Below are 26628 nucleotides of genomic sequence, written 5' to 3'. Positions count from 1 at the left end.
CAAAGCTTTTCGGGATACCTACATCACGCATCCCAGGTGGCTTTTGACTGTTCCTTTGATTTTCCGTTGTTGAAAGGGCTCTTTCTGCGTATGCCTGAGATTGCCCATCTTATGCATGCGCCGTGAGATCAGAAATCTTTTTCCCAATCTACGCCACCCAATCTCACGCCTGCGAAGTGCGAGATTGGGTGACACAGATGAAGAAGAAGCAGAGAAGAAGATGGTGTGAAACTCTGGGCCAAAGACAGATCCCAGAATGACGCAAGACCCGGTGGAAGAAACCTCCCGACAGATCTGCAGGATTAAAGGTAAGTCTGTTTTATTTATTTTAGGTTTAGTTCAGCTTTATTGAAAAGATTGGATTTTTTTGCATCTAGTTCCTTTTCAAATACAATACCCTGACTAGACCAAAAAGTTATAATTGACTAGCATATTCATCTATTTTTTATGTGAACGTTGTGTGAATATGCAAGCTTTGCTGATTTTGAAGCCCCTAGTCCCATGTCAAAATCTTGCTGTAGGCACTGGTGACATTGATGGTCCACACCTGGGATCCTGGATATCCCAGGAAAGCTCAGGGCCCCAGGCTTGCAAAAGGATGCTCCAGTATTGTTCAGGAGTCCATTTGGGGATTTTTAACTGCCCGCACCAGAAAAGACCAATGATGTCACCATAGCAAGCCTGCTGGAAACTGGGGTGTAAGGTATCTTTTTACCATTTTTCTATTGTTTATTGCATTTTTCATTGGAGGGTCCTGTGTTTTCAATCAAGGTATTCTTTAAAGAAGTCCTATTGTAATGAAAAGATAAATATGTTTGTCAGTAAATTCAAGAAGGTCAAGATCAATGGGATTTTTTTTGGTTTGAAAGACTAATTACTATTGCATATGAGTAAAATAATTTCATGTTATTATTCAGGATGGCACAGTGGTACGAGTTACAGCAAATTGATTCCAAATTTTTGGAACAAGTCCATCAGTTGTATGATGACAGCTTCCCCATGGAGATAAGGCAGTATCTGGCTCAGTGGCTAGAAGGACAAGATTGGTAAGTAATATTATATTTATATAGCAAATATAAAAAGAAAAGCATCCCCTAGTCTCCTATTCTATCCTACAAGGTTTGACTTGCCAGCCGCATCTATGCTAAACGCATACCATACGTGTAATAAAAAATGAGGAAATTAACTGGGTTTTTTTGGCAATTGGGTAGTAAATATATATAATATTATATTATGTTATATTAAAATTCATATAAAACACAATTCATAATTCAGTAAATGAGTTAAACAAATAAGTGATACAGTCTTTTCCCAATCAAAATACAGTGGGGTGTAAGACCATTGGACTAGACATAAATATCCCTGATGCTTATTAATAGGAATAATGAGCGGTAGAAAAGCAGTAACGTCTCCTGGCCCGACTCATTTCGCTAAACAGCTTCCTCAGGGATCTGTGAGCCGCATTAGTTGATGTCAGAGAGTTGGAGGGATTATTCACACAGTGATTAGTCAGGTCAATGGGTGCTAAGAATTACAGTTCACAAGTTCAAACTTTGGTGAAGAACGATTTAAATCCGCCCAGAGGGTAGCAATAGCATCCCAAGAGTGAGAGATTATTATTAATAATATGTTCATGTTTTTTTTTTTTTTTTTTTGGGGGGATGGGGAGAACTAGCGTTTTTGTAGAAGCCAGAATGCTGTAGAACCTTTCTACCTACAACTAAAAAAGTTTTCCAGTATCTGTTTGCTCAGAGAGGTTAAATTGCAGCTATCTCAGGGGAAAAATCTGGCGTCAGTTCAGGTGTCCCATGACGCTGTTTAGTGCTTAACTCTTCTGGATCGCTAAACTGCCAATGAGAACTATTGCAGCCCCCTCAATATTGCAGTCCCCTTTCATTCTCATAAATGGTCAAGGAAACTCACACTGATAATGTTTTTGCAGAAAATACAGGGGCTTTCCAGATAATGAAAGACATGTTTAGAGTTTTCAGCAGAATATTGTTTATGTATATTGGGAGGATGTCAGGAATGTTTTTTCCTTGCAGGCTTGTGCATGTGTTTAAAGGAAGAACTCCAAAAAAAATGTAAAAAAAAATAAACCACTTTTGCCTTTTTTTATTTTTAGATCCATAGTTGTATTACAAAATAAAGTCACTTTTTTTTATTTAACTGGACAGTTGGAGACTAATACAAAGGTGATGGAAAATTAGACCTAACAATGGGTTAGCGAAACAAAGTATAGAGATGTGAAAGCTGACGTAATTATAGGGGTTACTGGATACCTATGTTGCCCACCCACTTTATTACCAACCCGCCACAGCTTTCTTCTACCTGGCTGAAAAAAATTTTGGAGGAGAGCACTGCACTTGCAGATACCACAACGCTGTGCAAGCAACAATAGTCAGTTTCAGCACTTTGACATTTGCCCACATGCACATCTATATTTTTACTGACATGTACTTGCACCAATGCACATTTCTGCCAATGTAATACACAAGTGCATACCTCTGCACTACCCAATGACCATGTTTTGCTCTTACCAACACTTCACCAATGTGTATTTTTGGCAGTACCACAATGACGTGCACATTTCAAATCACTATTCAGTGCTTTGCATTGCATTCTCAAGCACTGACGCGCACAATTGCATTTACTAATAACGCACCAGCACGTGGTTGCTGACACCACACCGGTGTGCCTTTTGGCACTCATCAATATTGTGATTTTGCGCTTACACTTTTGCACTTGCTTCTACACTTGTTAACATTGTAATAAAAACCTTCTGCACTCACCAACAACGACACACACCTTTGCACTGACCATCACGCACCAATATATTCAACCCATTTAACATCCAGGCTTACCCTACCTTTGCTGGTTACACAAAAAACTGTGAACTTTTTTTTTTCAGGGAACATGCTGCAACCAATGTGTCAGTGGCTACCATTCTTTTCCATGGACTCCTAACCCAGCTAGATGACCAGTACAGTAGATTTTCCTTGGAGTGCAATTTTCTTTTACAACATAATATACGGAAAAGCAAGCGTAACCTACAGGTACCTCATATATTTACTGTTGTAGTGTATTGTGCATTTTACATATTCTTTTTTGCTTTTTTGTGCTCCTATTGGGATTATGCTCTTCACTACCTTTTTCAGAGACACCGCTAAGTAAGGAGAGATTTCTAGAAACCCTGTTCTCAAGGCAATTTATAGTTTTGGATTTTTATTCTATTCTACTAGTGACAGTGATGGCAATTAAAAACAACCCTTCCACATACACTCTAAAATAAAATAAAAATCTGTGTAGACAATTTCCCATTTGAGTCTATAGCCAGTCACCTGACAATGCAGACTAGAATCCAACACTTAACTTGTATACCTAGGAGTGATATGAATTTTTTCTTATCAAATTTATTTCTGATGATCAAGTCTGACACTAGAGTTTGGTGTTTGACCCTTAGGATTTGGATTAGGATGCTTTAGCATTGGTGGATATTAACAAGTGTAATTATTTTTAGAAAAACCATAGAGGTTTGAAGTAGCAAAAAGATTTTCATTGCCTTCTAATAAAAAGTGCATGCTTTGCAAAATGTGCAGGGTTCTATGTCCTTTTGAAGAGAGAGAATTGCAGAAACTGTTTGCCTTCAAGCTCTCTATTTCTTAATGAAATTTAAGACAATGAGACTTGTACACATCCAGGAGGAAGATCAGTAGAGAGGAGGAGTTACTGCTCCGATACATTCAGTTGTTGTATAGAACTTACATTTACAAATACAACAGTGGGTATTGAAATTCTAGAAAACGTTCACTGAAATAATGTTTAATTATTGTTTGCAATTTTTCTTATCAGGATAACTTCCAAGAGGATCCAGTACAAATGGCAATGATCATTTACAACTGCCTAAGAGAAGAAAGAAAAATACTAACCACTGCACGTTCTCATTCTGAGGTAATTATTAGCTGAAATAGTAAAATTAATTTAATAATGAAAAAATGAACGTATAAATTTTCAGTGTATATTTAATGTGTCACTGAAGTCTTAAGCATCTGTTGTTCAATTACATTGTAATACAAACAATATGCTTTTATTTCTAGCAGAGCAGCATTTTCCTTGTTTCCAATAAAGCATGATATTGACTGTCACCAATTAATTTACCTAATTTACTTAATTCTAACTATTTACCAATGATCTGTTTTTTTATAATATAGAAATATGTAAATAGATAAGTTGGCAGATTTCAGTGGTTTACATCATTTACCAACCTACATACAGCTCCCTAAATGTTGGTATAGGTAAAGAAAATTGGCAAAACCATTTTAAGAAGCATGTCGCGACCAGACATAGTAGAGACGTGGAAGTTAGGGGGAATAATGACCAATGTAGGGTAATCAGGGGAATTATACTTCTGATAATGTTGATTTCCATGTAGACTTTATTTGTATTTATTGTGAATACAGCAGTGTTCTGGCAACATGGGCAGTACTAAAGGTAAGTATTTAGTTTTCAGTTACAGGTTTGTCTTTTTGGTTGGAAAGACAGTCTCCTTTTTTCAATACACTTTGATTGCAACACATTTTTACTGTTTCACTTTTCCTTATTCTATTTCAACTAGTTTTTAGACCCTAAAGCAGACCTTCCATAAAAATGCAAGATGTTCTTTACTGAAAGCCCCCACTCTCCAAAGTCTGGTTGTCTACAAATTTACGTACAATAAAGCTTCTAAAATCTTGTGGATATGGTCAAATACTGGAAAGAAAAACCTATGACACATGTGAATATTGAAAGATCTTGCCCCTAAGGTCTTCCACATTATCCACAATTCTATTAGCCCATCACTACAAGATGTTGCCTCACTTGTCAGTAAAAATGTACAGAAGGGGTTTTAATACATTTTGTCTTTATTTGTTTACCTAATTTATAGGTTTTTTATGGTAACCATTTTACCTTTTATTTTTGCAGAATCAGGTAGGCAGTACACAAAATACTGTTATGATGGACAAACACAGAGAGCTTGATCAGAAGGTCACAGAAGTAAAGAACAGAGCTATGGTAAGCTTTTTATATGACTGTATAGGGTGCAGACCATTGCCTGACTTTTGGATGTCAGTGAGTAATTTCACTGACAGTAGGTAGAAGGCTATCCTGGCATTTTGGCGTAAATACAGATAACATATTTTATATCATCAGAGTAAATAGTGTAATATATAGAATGTTTTCTTTTAGTCTTTTTCATTCACTTTGCTAAATTATTGAATACTTTTTTATCTCCTTTTCCATTTTGGATAAGCATTTTTGGATAGGGGTGGCACATTGGAAAGACACTCTAAAAAACTGGAGGCCAAAATTTAAAAGCTGGATGCATTTGTATTATGAAGATAATGGTTGAAGATGTGTCCTACCATTAGAAAAATTACCAAACAGTGAACCAAAAAATGAAGCCACAAGCAAAATTATGCTTTTAAAGTGGAACTAAGCTAAACTAAAAAAAAAAACCCACCTGTACTTCCGCAGATTCCTCTGGAGCTTTCCTGGATTGGGTCCTGCTCTGTCCTGTAATCCTTCTTCGTCCCGCCATCTTCCATCTTCATCTTCCGGCTTCTGCCTATGTCACTCGATCTCACGCTGCTCAGACGCGAGTTTGGGTGACATAGCCCTAGTCTTTAGACTTGTACAGAATGTTCCAGAAAACAAAAAAACAATACATTTACAGTGCACGTACCAGTGTAATAGAGGTAAGGTTTTGTGACCTTATGTCAGAGCCTCCAACAAAGGGAACAGCTAATTTTACAGTACTGGTATCCTAAATCTCCCTCTAAATCTCCCAAAAGTAGCAGCAGTTCTGTAGATCTCACTTTGCAGTTTTTCAATTTTGAGGAAACAGAACAGTAGAGTTCTTAGGCAGACTTACTTACACAGAAGATACATTTAAAGCATGTGGTACATTTACAATATGCTCCATATAACATAGCAAGAGGGAGCAAATAAGAAAACTTAACTGTTAGTGTTCACTAAAATAGTTTTATCAAAGGTCATACATCCAACTTGTCAAACTTTGTTTTGCGTGCAGTCCTAAATTAAGTGAGGTGTATAACAACTAGATGTTGTGTAATAAATAAGACAATATCTACTCCTGGTCTGCAAGTTGTTGTTTCCTAAGGAATATTCACAGTGATATATAGAAAAATACATTATTGATTCTAATGTTGCTGGATGACATGTTTCACAAATAGGATTTCTGTAATTTACAGGAACTGGAACAAGATGTCAAAAATCTAGAGGATTTGCAAGATGAATATGACTTCAAATGTAAAACTGTACAAAGTAGAGGTGAGGACTCAAAATTAAATCTATTTCTTAATTTTTTAAACAAGGGAAGCTACCCTGAGGACACTACAGCAGATAGTATGTTTTTATAGTATAGTGGTATATATACAGTAGTGTATGTATTGGAGTTTTAAAGGTGCCTTGTGGGCAAGTCAGCATTAAATAAAAATTTAAAAAATTAATACACGGAGGAAGTACCCATTCGGAGAGGGTTATATTGGACAATGTTCCGCAATTCAACAGATAAATTTACTACTCTCCAAACAAACACCAATATTTTGAGATGCTATCATACAGCTTTATATCATTCATTTTTACTGGTAGGTATCTATAGCATATGTTTATAAGGGAATCCTACCCTTTCCCTCATAGTTCCCATAACCTTGTACCCCTCCCCCCTCCTATTTTAGAATAGTTTTGTAATATTAAGTTTGAAACAGAAAAATGATACTGGTTGAGTTGTTTGGGATCAACTAATATACTGTTTTATTTTGACTGTTGCTGAAAAAAAAAAATGTTTATGCTGTTAATGAATGGGAGGAGAGTGGGGACTGTTCCCACCTTTATTTAATTCTCTTGTATTTACGATTGTTATATGGTCCACAACTTGAATGATCATTATGTTTATTTTTGTACACTGTATGTTTTAGGTGAACCTTCCCAATAAAAATTATTTAAAAAAAAAAAATGTAAAAAACCCAAAATAAAACTTATTTAATTTAAAATTGTCTCCTATTAACAAAACTGAAAAAGTGAAGAAGGTATAAATACTTTTTGAAGCCACTGAATTTATGTTGCAGCCAGATGCTTCAATTGTTTAAATTGTTTTTTTTCAGAATTTTAGCCAATTTTGTAAATGTATTATAAAAAAAATGAACAAAAACAAATTTACATAAGTATTCACACCCACTACTTAGTACTTAGTTGAAGAACTTTTGGCAGCAAATACAGCCTCAAGTTTTTTTGCGTTTGATGCAACAAGCATTACACAACTAGATTAGGAGATTTTCTGCTATTCTTCTGTGCAAATCCAAGGTCAGGTTGGATGGGGAGCATCAGTTGTCAGCCAGAGATGTTCAATAGGGTTCAAGTCAGGGCTTTGGCTGGGCCACTCTAGGACATTCAAGGAATGGTCCCTATGCCGTTCCTGTGTTGTGTTCGCTGTGTGCTTTGGGTCATTGTCATGTTGGAAGGTAAACCATTGGCCCAGTCTGAAAATACTGAGCACTGCGGAACAGGTTTTCATTAGGGATATCTCTGTACTTTGCTACATTCAGCTTTCCCTTGACCCTTACCAGTCCCCCAATCCCTGCTGCTAAAAAAACACCCCCACAGCATAATGTTACCACCTCCACGCTTCACTGATGGTATTAAGTTGGTTATGAGAGGTGCTTGGTTTTCCCCAGACATAATGTTTAGAATTAAGGCCAAAAAGTTCAATCTTGGTTTTATCAGATCAGAGAATCTTTTTCCTCACAACCTAAAAGTCCTTCAGGTTCTTTTCTTGCAAACTTCATCTAGCCACCCTGCCATACAGGCCAAATAGATGGAGGGCTGCAGTTATGGTTGTCCTTTTAGAACCTAATCCCATGGAGATAAAGGATCTCTGGATCTCAGAGTGATCATTGGGTCATCTCTCTCACTAAATTTCTTTCGTTTGAGAATAATGGAGGTCACTGTGCTCTTTCAGCATCGCAGATTTTTTATGTAGCCTTCCCCAGATCTGTGCTTTGCAACAACCCTGTATTTGATATCAGCAGGCAGTTCGTTTGACCTCATGGCTTGGTTTTTTCTCTGATATGCTTTGTAAGCTATGAGAGATGTGTGCCTTTCCATATTATGTGTGTTCACCTTAATAAGTGTATTAAGTTTTATCATACTGAAATTTGCAAGTTCAGCTAATTCCTATACTTGTATGGGGAGATGCCCAAAACTACATCCTTTTGGACTGTCTGATGTAAATGGTGGGAGAATCTTACCGAGATTAGAACACATTTAAGTGGTTATTGTGGACCCACTGACCAAAAACATTGGCATGAATAGAATTAGTGGGGGTTTAGTACCAGTTTAAGAATACTTCCATTTCAGGTTTAGGCAAATTGATTTATAAGTTATAGAAAATGTTTAATTATTTCAGCAGTAAAATGGTTAATCTAACAGTAAGACAAAACATGAATGAAACACCCTGGATATCAGTAAATAGGGTAAACACATAATTATACATTACACATATTACCTAAGCACGTTTAGGGGAAAAATAGAAGTTTTTTTTCTTACCAACAGCTTGATTAAAGTAAACACACATTTGCCTTATTTACACAGCTCTGTTAAAGTACTCCTTAAAAACAATCTTTACTCCCTTAAATTAACCACAAAGTGGTAAACTCTTATCTGTGTTGCTTGGTTTGTGTGAATATATGATGTAAATAAAGAAATAATACATATTTCTTTCTTTATGTTAGGAAATTGTTCACAAAATAGGTGAACTGCATAATTTAATAGAGCATACACAGAATGCCCTAATTAATGAAGAACTGGTAGAATGGAAGCACAGACAGCAAATTGCGTGCATTGGAGGTCCACCTAATGCTTGTCTTGACCAACTGCAAATCTGGTAAGCATATTATAAGAGAGCTGGCAGAAATCTATGCATCAGTTTTTTTTTTGTTGCAATCCTTTTTTATTGTGTAATAACAACATAACAAGGCTCATACATAAAAAGGCACATACAGAAACATAGGGCCACACGGCCTGCAATCACAAAGTCCCACTATGCATCAGTTTTGATATAAATTGAACTGATAAATGCTGCTTTTATACTTTGTTATTAAGATTTCAACTAAGACTTCTCTCCATTGGTTGTTGTAATATGCAGAAATGCAACGAACGACGAACAAGGAATGTTGGTGGAAACGAACGACTGTCTCGTCCCAGTGGCTCTGATTGGGCGACAACTGTTCGCTATCTATTGTGTGTACGGTCGTTCAGTGATAGTCGATTGTTCTGTGATACACTCTCTCCTGTACATGTCACTTCCTGCATCGTTCAAATGATCGTATCTAGCGTGTGTACACTATTGGTGGATTATATTTGAACATCGTATCGTACAGAATTGTGCACAATATGATCATTCAAAACAATTGTGAATAATTGTTGATCGGTCTTTAGTTGTTCGTTTTCTAACGACAATTATTGCACGTGTGTACGTAACCTAAGTCCTTGCTGAAAAAGGAAGAGATGAGCTGTGATTTGAGCTCCTCTGTTGTGAACAGTAGTTTTAAACTGGTTTAAGACTTTTATGTCTGTGACTTGGCTAAAGCTTCACATGGCTTACCCATTGCAGTTTACAATGGCTACAGTGTCAGTGATTACTGTAAGAACCTCATACAGAAAAGAATAAATAATATAACTGCTATACTTCATAGTATATACTACTTTATACTAACATAATATTGATCATTGAGTATTCCAGCTATTACTTCAACCTGTCAAAGCGACTCTGCCTTTGAAGGTAATATTTAAAAAATTAGTTGCACCTGCTTCATTTTTCAGCTGCTCGTTCTGGTTATTACTTTTGCAGTGAAGTGGGAGTGCCATTCGTCTATTTTCACTTATATTCTCCTGCTGGCTTTTACATGCAGGGAAGTTATGTGGGGAGCCTTTGTAAGAGAGCACAGTATTTAGCAGGAAAATTGGGCATCCAGCTCTAGAAGTATGTCTGGTGCAGAAGGATCCTTGGCAGCGGTGGAGAGAGACGATCAGTGGTGCAAGCGGTGGAACAGGTAAGTATTAATCATGTTCTTTTAAAAGCCGCACTTAGTGGATTCTTCTGTGAACCCCTATGTCACTACAAGGCAGTTAAGTGGCATAGGGTTGGAGGAGGAAGCCACTAACATATTAAAGCTCTGCAAGGCTGGAGAGGATACACTTTCATCTGTGAAGCTGGGGGATCCAGCAAACCTGGAATGAATCTGGTCCAGGATAAGAAAACAAAACAACAGTGTTGCTGTAAAACTAGGTATTACATCAGTCACATGTATTACTTATCTTTAAAGGGCAATGTAAAAGTTTTGCTTTAACCTCCTGGGCGGTTCATTTCTGTTCGGTTTTTTATGTCTAAAAGCAGTATTTTACAGTAATATATATTAGTATGAGTAAAATAAAGTTTGAAAAAATAATAAAATAAATGAATTAAAAAAATATTTATATATATTTATATATTTTTTTTTTTAATTTTTAAAAAAATCTTCAAAAAGTAAATAATATACTCCTGCTTTTACAAAAATAATCCACTGTATGCAATACAAATAGATTTGAATTTCCCGCCCCAAACTGAACGTCCACACACACCAACGTCACCGGGAACTCCTGGTGACTCATTGGGTGCAGAAGACGCCGGCCGGAGGAAAGAAGAAGACGTAAAGGACGACGAGGGCTGGTGGCATCTTTTTTCACACTCTGGGTTACTGCTGGGAGGTTAATTTACCTTCATACCAGTGCACTGTCACATAGGAAGTGTCCTCCTAACAAACTGATAGCTTAAAAATGTCAGCTTTTCATATATTCTGTATATATATAATCCAGGTAGAGTAACAGACGAGTAATGAAAAAATTAGTGTTGAAAATTAGTAATGAAAAAAAAAAGTAAAATTAGTATTGAAAAAATGTGATCCAGGCAAGGAAGATTTAAAGTAACTTGTTGCTTTGTGTCACATGGACAGAACACTGATTCACTTTAAAAATTGTTAATTGGATCATAGCCATCTCCTTAAGCAACATGTGTTTAACATATGCTAACAAATAGCAATATTTGTGCGGGAGTTTATTGGTAATGGTAATGTGTGACACAGGAGTACTGTTATGCTTGGGCTTGGTTTGTTAGGATGAGGATTACTACATCCATTAAGCTAAGCAAAGTAGTCAGCACCTCCTTGGTAAATTAACTGATTACATTTAAACAATTTTATTATGCTTAATAAATATTCATGTACTTTATTTATTTATTTATTTTGGTATATGCCAAATAAGTAAACCGCGTGGAATCACTAAATGTGTACTGTGTATAATTTGTTTTAATTTTCTGATATTTGTAAGTTTATTAAAAGAAGTATAGAATGCAGGAGGGTTTTTATTGGAAAATAACTTCACCTAACGAGCCATCACACCAACAAATTTGGAAGTCTCTTTTTATTTCTTACATAAGCTCATTTGCAAACACTTGAATCTACTGCATGATTACATAAAGATGATTCAAAATGAACAATGAACCCCACATTTATAATTTTAAAGAATTGACTACAAATAGTAGCTAAACTCCCAGCAGGGGCATTGTGGGGGTCTCAAAGGGACCAGAATAGCAGTGGGGGCTTAAAGTGTGGGGGGGGGGGGGGTTATATAAAACCTCAGCCTAGTCTCCAGTGGATCAAGGGTGCATAATACACAGCATGAAGGTGTCACAAGTATGTAATGTATATTGTGGAGGAGTTATACACCCTAAACGCGGGAACTCAATGGAGGCTTTTACAAGCGTTTTAAGCTTTTTATGAAAGCTTCCATTGAAAACAATGAGGGCTTTTATAAGCGTTTTTAGCAGGACTTCGGGATCTGGAAGCCTCTTTAATAAGGAGACTCCCAGATCTTCACCACCCCACCCTGGGGAATGATTATTAAGTATTTCATTAAATGTTGGTGTGTTTGTTTAACTAAACTTTTATTTTACAGGTTATCCCAATGAGGGGATGATTTCCATGGCTGCAATCATGACATGAGCACAGCCATGGGACTCCTCCTGACAGTGAGGGATCCCCGGGCACTAGGGGTTAAATGAGGAGGAGGCTCTCCATTCACCTCTAGTGCTCTGTGATTGGCTGAGGTTTGCCATTTCTCAGCCATTCAGCACTAGACTTGAATGAGGAGACTTTTGTCCCCATTCATCTCTAGAGCTCTGTTATTGGCTGAGAAATAGGAAAGCCTGTTGACAGCTCAAGCATCACCAGGATTTCCCTTTCCTCAGCCAATCAGGGAGCAGAGCAATCAGCAGAACTTTACTATGCTGACACCTCCGCTCCCCTGATTGCTCCCGCAGCCCTGAAAGGGTTAAAAGTAAACGTTTTATAAACACTTATGTAAAATCGCGGCAATTCGTGGTAAAACGCGTCATAGGCATTTATAAAAGTTTTTTTAGCATTTTAAAGTAAAGCATTAAAACGCCTGTAAAAGTGCATAAAAACACATATAAACGTGGTAGGAATGCTTATATGCGTTTTTAAAATCGTCCGTGTAGACCCAACCTAAAGGGAAGTTTAAAATGCACCTTTACTCATATTACCTAAATACAGCACATATAACAGAATATCTACAGTATTGCATCAGATCTGTTCTTCAATATAGAGTGAGTATAAAAAAAAAAGGATATTGATTGTAAAGCTGCGTACACACTTGCAATTTTTGTCGTTGGAAAGGATCTTTCACGATCCTTTCCAACGACAAGGGAGTGCACGATGCATGAACACCGTTCATGCTCTATGGAGAGGGGAGGGGGAGAGCGACGGAGCGGCACCCTGCTGCGCGCTCTCCCCTTCCCTTTCATTAGGATCGGCTGTCGTCCATCGTCCGTGGATCCGGCAGGTCGGTCGTCCGGACGATGGCGATGCCGAAACGATTTTCGGCGTCCGGACGATGGCGATGCCGAAGACTTGGCCGATGCCGATTATCGGGCGATAAAAATCTGACGTGTGTACGCAGCTTTAGGGTAACCCCTAAATGCATGACAATACCTGATAAACAAAATGCTCTCAATGGGTCTGATTTATTAAAGCTCTCCAAAGCTGCAGAGGATAGACATTTATCAGTGAAGCTGGATGATCCAGCAAACCTGGAATGGATCTGGTGCAGGATTCAGAATATTTGTTAGCAAATAGCAAATTACTTTGATGAATCCATTCCACCCAGCTTCACTGATGGAAGTGTATTTTCTCCAATCTTGGACAGCTTTAATAAATCAAGCCTAATGTTGAAGGACTGTCTCTCTTTTAATATATAGCTATAATTTTTCATAGAAAAAGAAGAATCTAATTAATTTCTTGAGAGAGAACACTACTCTCTTTGTTTAAGTATTTAACTGAATTAAATTAAAATGTTACTTTATTTGTAGAACAAGTTAATGATGGGTATCTATGATTTTTGTAAAACTTCTTATATGCTTTCTGCCAGGTTCCGAAAATTTAATATTCTAGGTACAAATACAAAAGTAATGAATATGGAGGAATCCACAAATGGATCTTTGGCAGCTGAGTTCAGACACCTGGTACGTTATATTTTCTGATCCTTAAAGGTCATCTCCAGGGAAAACTTCTCATTTCGCTTTTTCTTAAATAATTATAATACCTTGGACAGTATTTCATACTCTCCTAGGTTTGCCACCCAGTTGCCTTGACAGTGCCAGTGACAGTTAGGTGGGGAAAGGTGGTAGTTCAGTGCTTCTGGCTGCTCCCCACTCGTCCAATAGCAAGGACCTCATCACCTGCCGATTCTGTTCTAAATCCTGAAAGGTCTCCAGCACTGGACAATCAATAGGAAGTCACCATGTCATACCTGCTGTGATGTGGGCAGTGAATAAAGAACCCTAACTCTTTGGGACCAGAATGTCACCAGAATGGGACCAGAATGTACTGTCTACAACAGTAGTTAATGCACATGTTAACCCTGTAGATTGAAGCAGAATCTGTTACTTACATCACTACACATAAAAGAGTGTTACATCTTAACGTCCCTGGCGTTCTAATTCTGTCTGTATTTTCACACAAAAAGCGCTCCATTTTTTACATGGAAATGAATTAATTACGGTGTTGTTTCATTTTTTTGCCTTTGATTGCACTCGGGCAATTGCCTTGCGTTTTCTTGAAGGCATTATTACAGCCCAGAAATTTGTAAGAGTCCAAAAAAAAGTATTTAAAATGTAAGCAAAAGACACACTGTCACTGAGCAATACATACACAAATCTGGGACCCCTGGAAACCTTTATGTTTTTTGTGCTTGCTTTTTAGCAATTAAAAGAACAAAAGAATGCAGGAAACAGAACTAACGAGGTAAAGTGTTCGTATATTATAATTCTGCTTGTGATTATGGGTGGAGGCAATTTCTCATATTACTATGAAAGATTAAAATCTTTACTTTTTGGGGTTGCTTTATACAATTATTAGGTGGTAGTGTGTTGTGGTGAGGTATCATTTTGTGGAATGATAGGGTGTCTTTATAGCTCTTTTCGCTGATTTATATTGGCCAAGACAAGTAAAAGCTGCCCAAAGACATGCAATTGTGATCTTAGATTGGCACTTCATGTAAATGGGCATCTTTTGTTTTAATCAGCCTTAAATATGAGCTTAGGAAACCATAATGCAAGGGTGTTCCAATGTAGGAAATACTGCAATAAACTATGACAGCATGTAATGATTAACTAAGAATGCTTTATTAGTGTAATTAGTGGGCTGGATATAATAGTGTGTGTGTCAAAATGTTATGCTGTTAAATTTAAGTTAAATACAACATTTCTTGCCTTTAGGGACCTCTTATTGTGACTGAAGAACTGCATTCATTGAGCTTTGAGACACAACTTTGCCATCATGGATATGTAATAGATTTGGAGGTGAGTTATCTTTAGCAATGAATCAGCTTTGCCTATATATACAGTAATTGCCTAGGTTGAAAATAGAAATTTCCATCAATGTCATCTTGTAGTTTTGATCAAGGGTAAGGCAAAAGAAAAACTTTTACATTTAGGGAGCATGTAAAATAAACCACAGATTAAAGAAGATTGTTATTCATTCTATGTCGTAAAGTAAATGTGTCATAAAACATTTATTCTTGCTATAACTTTATTCTTCATATAACTGTTTTCTGTTTTTCCACAGACTGCATCACTTCCAATAGTAGTCATATCTAATGTGAGCCAACTCCCCAGTGGCTGGGCTTCTATTTTATGGTACAACATGCTCTGCTCAGAAACAAAGGTCAGTTAATTCATTGCATTTATATTGGAATCTATCTTTTATTATTAATAATATTATTATTATTATTATTATTATTAATAAACAGGATTTATATAGCGCCAACATATCTATCTTTCTATCCATCTATCTATAGATCGATCTATTTATCTGTCATCTTTTGTCACTCATTTGTCCTGTATTTTATTAGCATACAAGTTTGTTTTTTGTTTCTTTCTAGTTGGAATGATTAAAAATACTTTTTTTTTGCAGAACTTATCCTTTTTTCTAAACCCAGCAGCTGCCAGATGGTCCCAGTTGTTGGAAGTACTCAGCTGGCAGTTTTCTTCAGTAACTAAAAGAGGACTTCACCCAGATCAGCTTAGTATGTTGGAGGAGAAATTATTAGGTATGACATAAATAAAGGTCATCGAGTTTAGTAAGAAATGTAAATTGTACTTTTTGGTTTACTGTAGCTACTGACAAACATTACATAAAAACTGCTTTTATAGTTTAGTTTTTGGTTCAACCATGCCAACAATTCAAAAATTGTTAACAGTGGTTTTGGTAAAAAAAATCTCTCTTCTGTGGACATGGCTACGTGAAAAGCTTGTTTAGCCATTTCATCAAAATCCGGATTGTGTCATTCAAAAGACACACTGCATCATTCCTACAAAATAATGTCCATGGAATATTATACTTTAGAGTCTTTATATGTCATAGCAATTTGCTTGATATAAAGTGGGTGCATACTCACTAAAGAGCAAAAGTTTACTTTCTTAACATGAGCTTTTATAGTTGGCTACATCAACATGTGACGCTTTTATGTTGTATGTACTGCATTTTCTCAAATTAAAATAAACTGCAGTGCAGTGTTTCAGTTATCTTGGATGTGTGCATCTCCTGCTTTCTTCTAGTCTTTCTCCACTAACAATCATATTGGTGGATTTCTATCTAGCTACAGTTAGGTCAGCAAGGTTGCAAGGGTACACAGCTTGTTGTGGGTCAGTTTTGTTTGTAGAGCTACTGTTTTTTTATTTCAGCAAAAGAGATAACGATAGCCCAGAAAACAAGAAATTGAGCCTAAAGCTCCAAATGGTGGCTAAAAGAAGCATACAAATTTTTAATATACTGTATAATCTTTCATATTTATTAGTCAAAAAGTCTAAATATTTTACCCTTTAGTCTTGACCATAATAAATAAAAGAAATGGTGCAAATATATATATATATATATATATATATATATATATATACACATTCCATACACACACGACTACAATAATATATAATACATAGTGTGCATTGCGGTGCTCCACATCAGAAAAAAAGTAGTGCATGTCAATTTTTTTTTAGAGTATAACACTTTCGCATTTTCTATCCTCAGGACCTAATAGTAATGATGATTTAATTCCATGGACAAGATTCTGCAAGGTACTATTGACTATTTTCTCACCTGCTTTTTCTGTAGTTTGAATCTGCTCCTTTTGCTTTTCTTTTTTCTTTCTGGAAGTACACATTATGAAGCTATAATGTTCTAAATTCCGAATCTGGAATTGAGCCAGACCAAAGTCAACTGAGTAAACTAAGCCCAATAACTGGCATATATAAAAAGACCATGCCTATCTGTTAGTCATTGCATCACTTTTTTGAAATTATTCTGAATATGTATTCCTGTTATGATGACAGATTGTTGTAATGTAATATTTGTTTCTTTTAAGGAAAATCTCAATGATAAGCCTTTTTCATTTTGGCTTTGGATTGAGGGCATCTTGGAGCTCATTAAAAAGCATCTCTTATGCCTCTGGAATGATGGGTGAGTAGTTAATGCAATCTATATATGATATTGGTATAAAAAGGTACAGAAGATGTCAGATAGGCAATAATTTATGAAGGCAAGCAACTTCAATATATGGTTCTGTTTAAACCTATACACAGGTTATAAGCACCGGAATTACCCCACATTATAAATATCACAAACGTAAAGATACTTATCCAAAGTATACTCTCCTGCTTTCACTATGTCAATCATAATCTGAATATTTATCTCCGGTATATTACAGTAAGATGTCCATTTCATCAACAATAAATGATCCATCATCTTCTTGTGCACTCACAAAAGACAAAGCTTATGTTAAGTATGCCATCAATTAGTGTTGTGGATGAGGAGCTAACGAGCTACCCGCAGTCAGTAGAAAGAGTAGAAGGTCATTGTTTCTGAAACTCCTGTTCATAGCACTTCAGGACAGCATTATGTAGGGGTCATTGTTCAACCCTTAAGCCCTCAAGGGACCAATGTCATACTTACTTTCATAATTTAGTAATGTAATACACCGTGGACAGGGCAAACAAATTCATTAATATCTAGATTGTATTCTTATCCTAGAAAAAAATTGGATTGTGCTGTCAATTTAGCTGTATAAGAATCTGTTTTTTACTGAATTACACACAGGGGGAAGCAGCTGCTAGATATATTATTATTATTATAATATTACTAATATTATTGCACCATATTTATATAGCGCAGACATATTACGCAGTGCTTTACAGAGTCTGTAGTCATGTCAGTAGCTATACCTGAAAGGGGCTCACAATCTGCAATAAATCATTATTGTTGAATTGAATATGACTATAAATATAATAGGTTTCCTTTTAAACAATGTTTTTCTACTTATAAACTTACAGGTGCATAATGGGTTTTATAAGCAAAGAAAGAGAGCGTATGCTGCTAAAAGACAAAGAACCAGGAACATTTTTATTGAGGTTTAGTGAAAGCAGTAAAGAAGGAGCCATCACCTTTACCTGGGTAGAGACGCAACAAAATGGTAAGAAAGTTGTGTGTTCATAGGGCCTGATTTTTTAAAGCTCTACGAGGCTGGAGAGGATACACTTTCATCAATGAAGCTGAGTGATCCAGCAAACCCGGAATGGATCTAGTCCAGTATTCAAAACATTTGCTAGCAAATAGCAAAAGCTTTGAAGAAATCAATTCCAGGGTTGCTTGATCACCCCATTTTTATCACTTTTTTTATCACTAATCAGTTATATCATATAGGAAGACTAATAGACAACTATTATAGCATGCAGAGCAGGCTGACAACTTATTGCAAGCACTTTACTTTGGAAAGACTACATTAAATATGCAAAATGATAAGTAAATATATTTTCAGATAATCAATATCACAATATTTGGGCCATCAAACAACAGGATAATACAATGCAATAATAAACTGTAATAATAGTTAATCTCTATGTATTTCATTTCAGAGCAAGTTTTTCATTCTGTGGAACCTTACACAAAGAAGGAACTTTCCGCTGTGTCTTTTCCAGACATTATCCGCAACTATAAAGTAATGGCAGCTGAAAATATTCCTGAAAATCCACTGAAATTTTTATATCCAAACACCCAAAAAGATGTAGCATTTGGAAAATACTACTCCAGGCCTACGGATGGTATGTAAACCTGTGTAGTATTAATATTATGTATTATTTTGGTAAATATTCTCTGCAAAAACCCACCTATACTCACTTTGCTATGCTTTGGAATGTGGGACGTGATCATCTCCATTATATTAGTGTTTGGGCCCAAATCACCAACGCTAGTGATTTTAGTGCAGGCTTCAAATGAGAAATTGGGAGGGGAGGGACGAGGTATCATAGACACATTAATTTTATCTGTTTTCTTTTTCTTTCTTTCAGTAGTATTTTAAGTTTTTATGAGACAATATAAAACAGGTAAAGGGGTAAGGGATAAAAGATTAGGAGAGGGAAAGGGGGAGATATGTCAATGATAAAAGAGAGAAAAATAGTAAAGGAGTAAGGAGAATAAAGACAAGAAGAACTTTTATTTGAGTACTAAGGGCAAAGTAGAGTCCATGGGCCTGATTTATTAAAGCTCTCCAAGTCTGGAGGAGGATATACTTTTATCAGTGAAGCTAGGTGATTCAACAAACCTGAAATGAATCTGGTCCAGGATTAAAAATATTTGCTAACAAATTACTTTTTTTAAAAAATCCATTCCAGGTTTGCTGGATAACCCAGCTTCACTGTGGAAAGTGTATCCTCTCCAGCCTTGGAGAGCTTAAAAAATCAGGCTCCATGTTTCCGAGCAGGTGCAGGTAATATCTATACATCAGAAAATCCAGGAAGTCCATCCACTGGTACCATGTTTCACTAAGCTTTCCCAGGTGCCCCTAATATTGGAGGATAGATCTTCTTTGTCCTTAATCTTGTCAACTTTAGGGAGCCAGAAAAGTCTAGAGAAGTTGGGGTCCAGTCTCCTCCAAAACAAGGGGATAGTGTTACCAAGCATGGTTTTAGTTCATCTTAGGAGAAAACTTGTTCTGGTGCAAAAATAGGAATGAAAGGTCATTTGGAACATGGTAATCAGTAAATATTTTTATAATCAGGTGACCCAAATGGGCTTTATCCATGGAAAAAGATTGGAATAAAATGAAAACCCCCATCCATGTTCTGTACAATCAGGGGGAAATGACAAATTCAAAATTAATAATTAGGAAGCATGGGGTTGTTTTCGGGTGAGGGTTTGAGCCCAATTAAATGCTTAATAAATGGACCACAGAGGTTTGGTGGTGGAATGTAGTTTAATTCCAGATGGGAGAGGCTCATTCAACCAGGGAAATAAATAGACATTATGGTAAATAAAGCAATGGATGCAGACAGTTATGCTGTTATGCTAGGTTTTCAGTTTTGTATAGTATTGACACCTGGAAAAATTAGAAGGAAATGGTATTAATGGGATATTTATTTTTATGCCTAGATGTCTCTTTTTCCTGTTCATATCCAAATTATTATCTGCAATTTAAGTTATGTGTTGCACACTGCTTTTACCTATTCCTCTCCACCCTACTCACTTTTATAAAGTTTATAAATAAAAAATTAGAAGGAAAGAGGAATAAGAATGTGAATGTGTCTGCTTTGAAAATCCTAACACCTCTAAATCATTTTAATTATTTTATTTTCATAGCTCCAGAACCAATGGATCTTGATGGACCTAGGGCAACAGGATACATCAAAACTGAATTAATCTCAGTATCTGAAGTGTACGTGTTGTGATGAACTTTTTAATAACAAAGTATTTGAAAGAATTGTTGTTATCCTATGTCCTGATCCTCCTTTCCGAGCATAAACTACCATAATAAAACTAATGTTCATTTTTCTATGTGTTCTAGACATCCTTCAAGACTTGCAACAGCAGAGTCTCTGTTACCAATGTCTCCAGACGATTATGCACATTTAGAAAGACTAGTCCCTGAATGTTTGGTTAGTATCAATGTGGTACAGCTTTGCAATAGCAGCAGCCATACCATTGCCATCTGTTGAAGTAGACTGCCTAAAGTAGTGTTTTGTATAGGTATTAGAAGTTCACACAGCAGGTTTCATACAATGCGAAACCAGCTTCATTACATTTTCATTCATTTCATTCTTAGAAAACACAGTTTTGTTATCCACAGCAACAACATGACCCCGTATATGTTAAATCCAAAAAAAGTATTGCTTGCTTGCAAAACTGCTGCCACACTGCAAAACATTGTGCTCCAGCACTTTGAGAAAGCTGTAAAACAGATATATATTTTTTTTTACTAAGGAAGCCACAAGACCTTTTCTCAATTTGCTGAAGCAAAATCCTAATTATTAATTTTTCTATGTCTTTTTCCTCCTTCTTCCTTTGCCGTTGCTCATAGTTTAAATAGTTCAGTTATTTGACCCATCACTATTCACACAATATTTCATTTGGAAACACCCATGCCAAAAATATGATGTACAATAATTGTAATAATATTTTGTCCTGACCTAATTTTACCCACCTTCATTTTCTTCCTAACAGATGGACTCCTACAGCAATTAAATATCTCTAGTGCTGCCTACAACCACACTCAGCAAGATCTTTCAATATTGAGTTGCTTTATTGAAATTATGCTGTATGTATGCTGTTTCTAAGTACATGTTCAGTTCCAAAGATTTCTTTTTATGATCACTGTGGTATTATCCTACTTATACTTATAGGGGGCTTACAGTATTTTAGGCAAAAAGAAGCATTTGTTGTTCGCAAATGTAACCTGTGGATATCCAGCTATGTTTTGTCTTGGTCTATCATACAAGTAGTTTATGAGTGATTGATCTGTTTTGCTCATGTGACATTGTCACAGGAATCTTGCATGTGTATAGCGTTCGTTGTCCATTGTCTGAACGACCGTCATGGCGGATCGATGAACAACAAACGATCGAAATGCAAGGGAAGGGGCAGAGTGCACAGCAGGGTGCTGCTCCATCGTTCTTCTCCTCCCCTCTCCATAGAGCAGAACGGTGCTGTATGTACAGCGCTTGTTCATGCATTGTGCAGTCATTAGTCATCGTGAAAGATCCTTTCCAACGTCAATGATTGCACGTGTGTACATAGCATTACTCTACAGGATTTGTATAGAAATGATAGATGGGTTAGCATAGTCAACGAATACTGCTTGAGAATTGTGCACACAGTGGAAAACACAGAGGTTGCCAGGATCCAAATATTGATGTACAACAGAGCATTAGATAATACATATCACATTGTATATTGAATGTATTTGTAAAATGTCAGTTTTCAAAGCAACCTGATGTCTGGATGTATGTCTATTTCACAGGCGCCAACTCAGAACCTGCCCCCCCTCCCTATGTAATTACATAGATTCTCTCCCAGTCAGAGTGAGATATTATCCCAAACTTTCCTGGCAAATAGGCAAATGTATAAAATGAATACCTGCCATATACTGCCTGCAAAACTGATTTATTATTATTTGTGTAAGTGTGGCTCCTATGTAATGAACACAGTAGGGAGAGGGTGCAGGTTCAGCACTGTGAACTGTGAGAGAGTCTTCAAGAAGTGAGATTTTCTTATATTGTTTCCAGACATTTCACTGATGTTATAAGCTATACAGAATCAATGGTTTCAGGGTTGCTAGTATTAAATAAAGTATGAGGAGTTTCATAATTCTGCACTTCTTCTTTACATGTAACCAGTACTTACGTTCCCTGAAAATTTTAGTTTGTTGGAGGTTTTTGATTCTCTGTATTTCTAAACTAGAAAAAGTTAGTTATGTTAAGGTAAACTTGCAACCTCTGACATGTGTGCTTGCATTTATCTTCTAATAGTATTGAAGCCACCTGAACTGGGCATGATAATCAGTTAACTAGCATTTTCTAAAAGAAGAGGTCACTGGTGGCAACCTACATATGTTTCTCATGAAAGGTTTCCTTTAACACATGGTAAACGGTTCTGCATTAGTTTTAATAAGTATTGTATATGTTTAGTGTTTGGTGCTTTATTATTAAAATTTGAACATTTATTCCATGTTGACGCCTAAAATTATTTTCTATTTCATGGAACTTACCGAACAGTTTTAACTGTGAAAGCGTAGTGTTTCTCCCTAGTTTTTTTTTTTTTTACCAGGAAGCATGTCTGGCTGATTCACCATCTCCTCTTACATTGCTGCCTTCCTAGCATCAGACTTCCTCTCTTGCAAGTAATACCCACCAGGTCATTGCCTGCAACCTTATTACAGTGGATACAGGTTAGGGAGACATATGGTTGCGGAGAGAAAGATGGAGGGCAACTTCAACCCATTAATGTGCAAAACAAATTCTGTGGAGAACATTTAAATATGTTCAAACAATACACAAATCCTCTTCATCGTCTTATAGAAGAAGCTTCTTTATTTCAGGGGCATGATGTTTCCAGATGACCTTTGGTGTAAAGAATTTATTGCTTGTGTGGAAAAAAAATATTTTTTGTTGTTGGCTTGGACTAAAAAAAGACCGTCATGGGTTGGCAAGTAAAAGTGATTAGTCATAAAACGGTTCCCCTACTTACTAATAAAGTCAAGAACATTACTACCACATACACATACCCAGACCATGAGTCTTAGAATCACTCTAGTCATCCATCTGCACCCTTCAAGGCTTCAAGATTTTCTACACTCTAAACATCAACTCTGCTTTCTGGAAGTTAAAGGATTAACTAATCGGGCACTCAGATCAATGTGTATTTAAATAAAAATGTTTCTTACAGCAGCAGTCCATACATTGGTATTTAGCAAAAACTAAAATAAACTCAATAAAACTGAGAAGCTTAGAGTCTCTATACAACATTTATTGTGGGACAATGGAAACATGAGATTATGTATTAACAGTTACAAAAACACCTATTGGCATAAGCCTATAAAAATTAGATGTGAAATCAATTTTCAATTTAGTTGCTACTTTGCTGAATTTCCCTTAGTGCATTAAGTCTATCAACCACCATGTCACTGCATAGTGAACATTTATCAGCTTTAGTCTGTGATGACCCAAAATAGATATAAAACATCCACTTCACTTCTGCAAGGCGTGGAGAGGCAAACATGGATGACGCTATTGATCAACGAATGAGTTGAAGAAGTAACCCAGCCTATATGAGGTGTGGTTTAATGGAACAATTACAGAACTTGCAATTCCCGTGGAAAGCTGTATATGGCTATTATCTTTATCCAGGAACACTAAAATGTCTCCACTCTATGTACGGCCATGCTTATCTAATAAATTTAACAAATGTTCTGTCCGCATGGGGGTAAGTGCGATAAGGGTTGCAGTGTTACCTACTTTTTCACTGCTAGGGCCATGGAAACCCCATTTACAGAAGATGAGGTGAGGTTGGCTATAAAATCCTCAACAGCCTATACATGAAAATTCTTATAAAACCTACAAGGATATTCTTGTGCCCCTTTTTGACCAAATTATTTTTCATCGTCTCAACCCTGGAGAAAGGTTTGAAGCTCTTAAAATTTTAATCCCCAAGCTTGAAAAAGTCTGCACTCTCTATGCCAATTGTTGACCTATTCCTTTAATTAATTTAGATGTCAAACTTTTAAAATTTATAGCCAACAGATTATGTATTAATCCACCCTCCCTTATCTACAATGATCAAGTGGGCTCCATACCTGCAAGAGAAGTCAAACTTTTTTATAAAAACTATTTTTAAAGTGAATCATGCAACCTTCCACAAAGATATACTGTAGGTCCTTGTGTGTTCAATTTGATTTACTCTAATCCTAAATCCAAAATGAAGGTCAGTGCAGACCTACAAAGCTTTTCAAATATTCATTAATAAGAGACACAGATGCCCCTCTCACTCTCTAATATGTCATTGTAATGAAGCACCTTGCAGCAGCACTGTGTAGCAATCTCAATGTCAAGGGCTTGCAAATTAGTACACACCACTATAAACTTTCCTTTTTTGTAGATAATCTCCTATTTCAACTCTAATCTAATTCTACAATCCCCTCCATTCTCCACGTTTGAGAAATTTAGGTCATTGAGTAATTTTAAATTAAGTCTATTTAAATCTGAAATTCCCCTTTTTTTCGTTCAACCAATTGAAGTAGAGTGGTACGCTTTTATATTACCCAGTAATGTTTCTTTTTAGACTAAATACTGAATTAATTCAGTATCTGGGAGTGCAACTCTCAACAGACATCACAAATGTTCAAGCTCAAATTTTCTGATTTTCTTTAGCAAGTGTAATGGATCTTGGATCTAAAATTGGACAAACACCTTTCTTGGTTGCTAGAATCAATCTTATTAAAAGGTATAACCTCCCACGATTCCTTTTTATGCAGATTTTGTAGCTTTTTCTCACCTTTTTTTGAGCGGGAATGAGACCTTGTGTGGCACATGGCATCTTAAAACCCAACCCCAAAGGAGGACCTGGCATGCCTGATGGGGTTACTTTTGAGCATTTATTATCTCCAATGAATCTTTGGCCCCTCTTTTAAGTTGATCGCTTTCAAGAAAATACACTCTGCATTCTTTCTATTCTTTTTCTTGATCTCCTCCACCTCTGGACCCCCAATAAAGAGACTAAAATTGTCTTCCAAGTCAGGTCCTTGTTTACAGCGAAGCCAAACTCAAGCATGCAACTTTTGTTTATGTGTATCATAAGCCCATTTTTTTCAAGTAGCTGTGTTGTTCACTTTAAAGTGAGAAAAATCTTACATGATGTTAAATTACCCCTCTTGTCTCCAACTGGCCTACCCTACCCCTACCTTCTTCTGACTATAATGATGTTACCTGCTGTAAAGGGAAAAATAGAGAAGATCTTGCTGCGCATGGGTGAGATCGGCATCTCTTTTCCATCAGTGTAGGAAAATGCCCCAAGATCAGGGCATGCGCAGAAGGAGCAGCCAGGGGCCGGGATGCGTGACGTAGGTATCCCGGGAGGCTCGGCGCTGGACACCGATCCAGACAGAATTGGAGGGGCTTCACACTTTTTTTTTTAAAAGGCAATCAATACAAAAAGATAATATTTTTGCTCTATATAAAAGGGTTATCTGGCCTGATTTATGAAAGCTCTCCAAGACCGAAGAAGATTGACTAACATGGGAGAACCTAGGTGATCCAGAGAATATGGAATTATTTGTCAAATGTGTTCATTCCTGGACTAGATCCATATCCCATGATAGTCTATCTTATCCACTCTTGGTGAAGTTTGATAAATCAGGCGCACTGTACTAACCTCTAAAATAAAGCAAAACCAGTGTAAGATCCAACCAAGGACCCTTGTCACTATTGAGTTGCTAATAAATATAATCATCAATTATAATGCCATCAAGGTTGTTACTCCTCAAATACATTTGTATAATATGGCAGATAAGCCACACTGTCACCTATAAAACAACATAGCAAAAAACAGAATTGTGGAATTCAGTTTGCACGCTTTGTGCGTGGTCACACCTTGCTGAAACAGAAGCTGCAAAAATGTACTCTGTTTATTTTCAGTAGAACTAGAATTCCAATATATAAAGTGTGAGCAGCCAGAATTTTTACTGCAGACGAGAGAGGCAACGGCGCTGTTACAGTGTCTTTGATAGCTGCACCCACATATTTGTATTGAACTAATGTAGAAGAACTATCCAAATTTTTATTGTGTTTTTCTTTACATTTTTTACTCAGTAACTAATATAATTTAAAATGTAGTGAAGAGCAATCCTTTGTAAGAAAACATACTAAAATAAAATTACAGATTTAAAAAAAAAAAACATTTTTAAAGTACACATACACAAAAATTTGTCTGTTTCTTTCGCTGACAATGATTATTATTGTTATTATGATTATTAACCACCCGAGCTATAACCCCGACCTTGGTTCGGGGTTAAAATAATTACAATTATCGATAACCCCGAACTTTTCTCACTGTATGAAAATACATTGAGAAAAGTTCGGGTTTATCAATCACTTATTTGGTCCCGCTGCGATCCAGCGTCGTCCTCCAGCGTCGGGTGCCC

General features: G+C 36.5%; 1 protein-coding gene across 1 annotated transcript; it reads left to right on the top strand.

Annotated features, from left to right (window-relative positions):
* The first annotated feature begins 917 nt into the window (after window positions 1–917).
* On the top strand, window positions 918–22656 carry STAT1 (signal transducer and activator of transcription 1). Its single transcript, XM_072419150.1, has 19 exons — window positions 918–1046; window positions 2912–3056; window positions 3853–3951; window positions 4963–5052; window positions 6252–6415; window positions 6835–6871; window positions 8790–8942; window positions 13481–13633; window positions 14373–14414; window positions 14888–14971; window positions 15237–15335; window positions 15585–15720; window positions 16698–16744; window positions 17032–17126; window positions 17996–18135; window positions 18578–18763; window positions 20298–20373; window positions 20503–20593; window positions 21159–22656. Exons 1-19 carry the CDS (start codon window positions 919–921, stop codon window positions 21177–21179), a joined length of 1986 nt encoding a protein of 661 aa, XP_072275251.1. The 5' UTR covers window position 918; the 3' UTR covers window positions 21180–22656.
* The last annotated feature ends 3972 nt before the right edge of the window (window positions 22657–26628 follow it).

This window comes from Pyxicephalus adspersus, chromosome 7, assembly GCF_032062135.1.
Source record: "Pyxicephalus adspersus chromosome 7, UCB_Pads_2.0, whole genome shotgun sequence".
NCBI lineage: Eukaryota > Metazoa > Chordata > Amphibia > Anura > Pyxicephalidae > Pyxicephalus > Pyxicephalus adspersus.
This window is presented reverse-complemented; position numbering and strand designations above follow the sequence as displayed.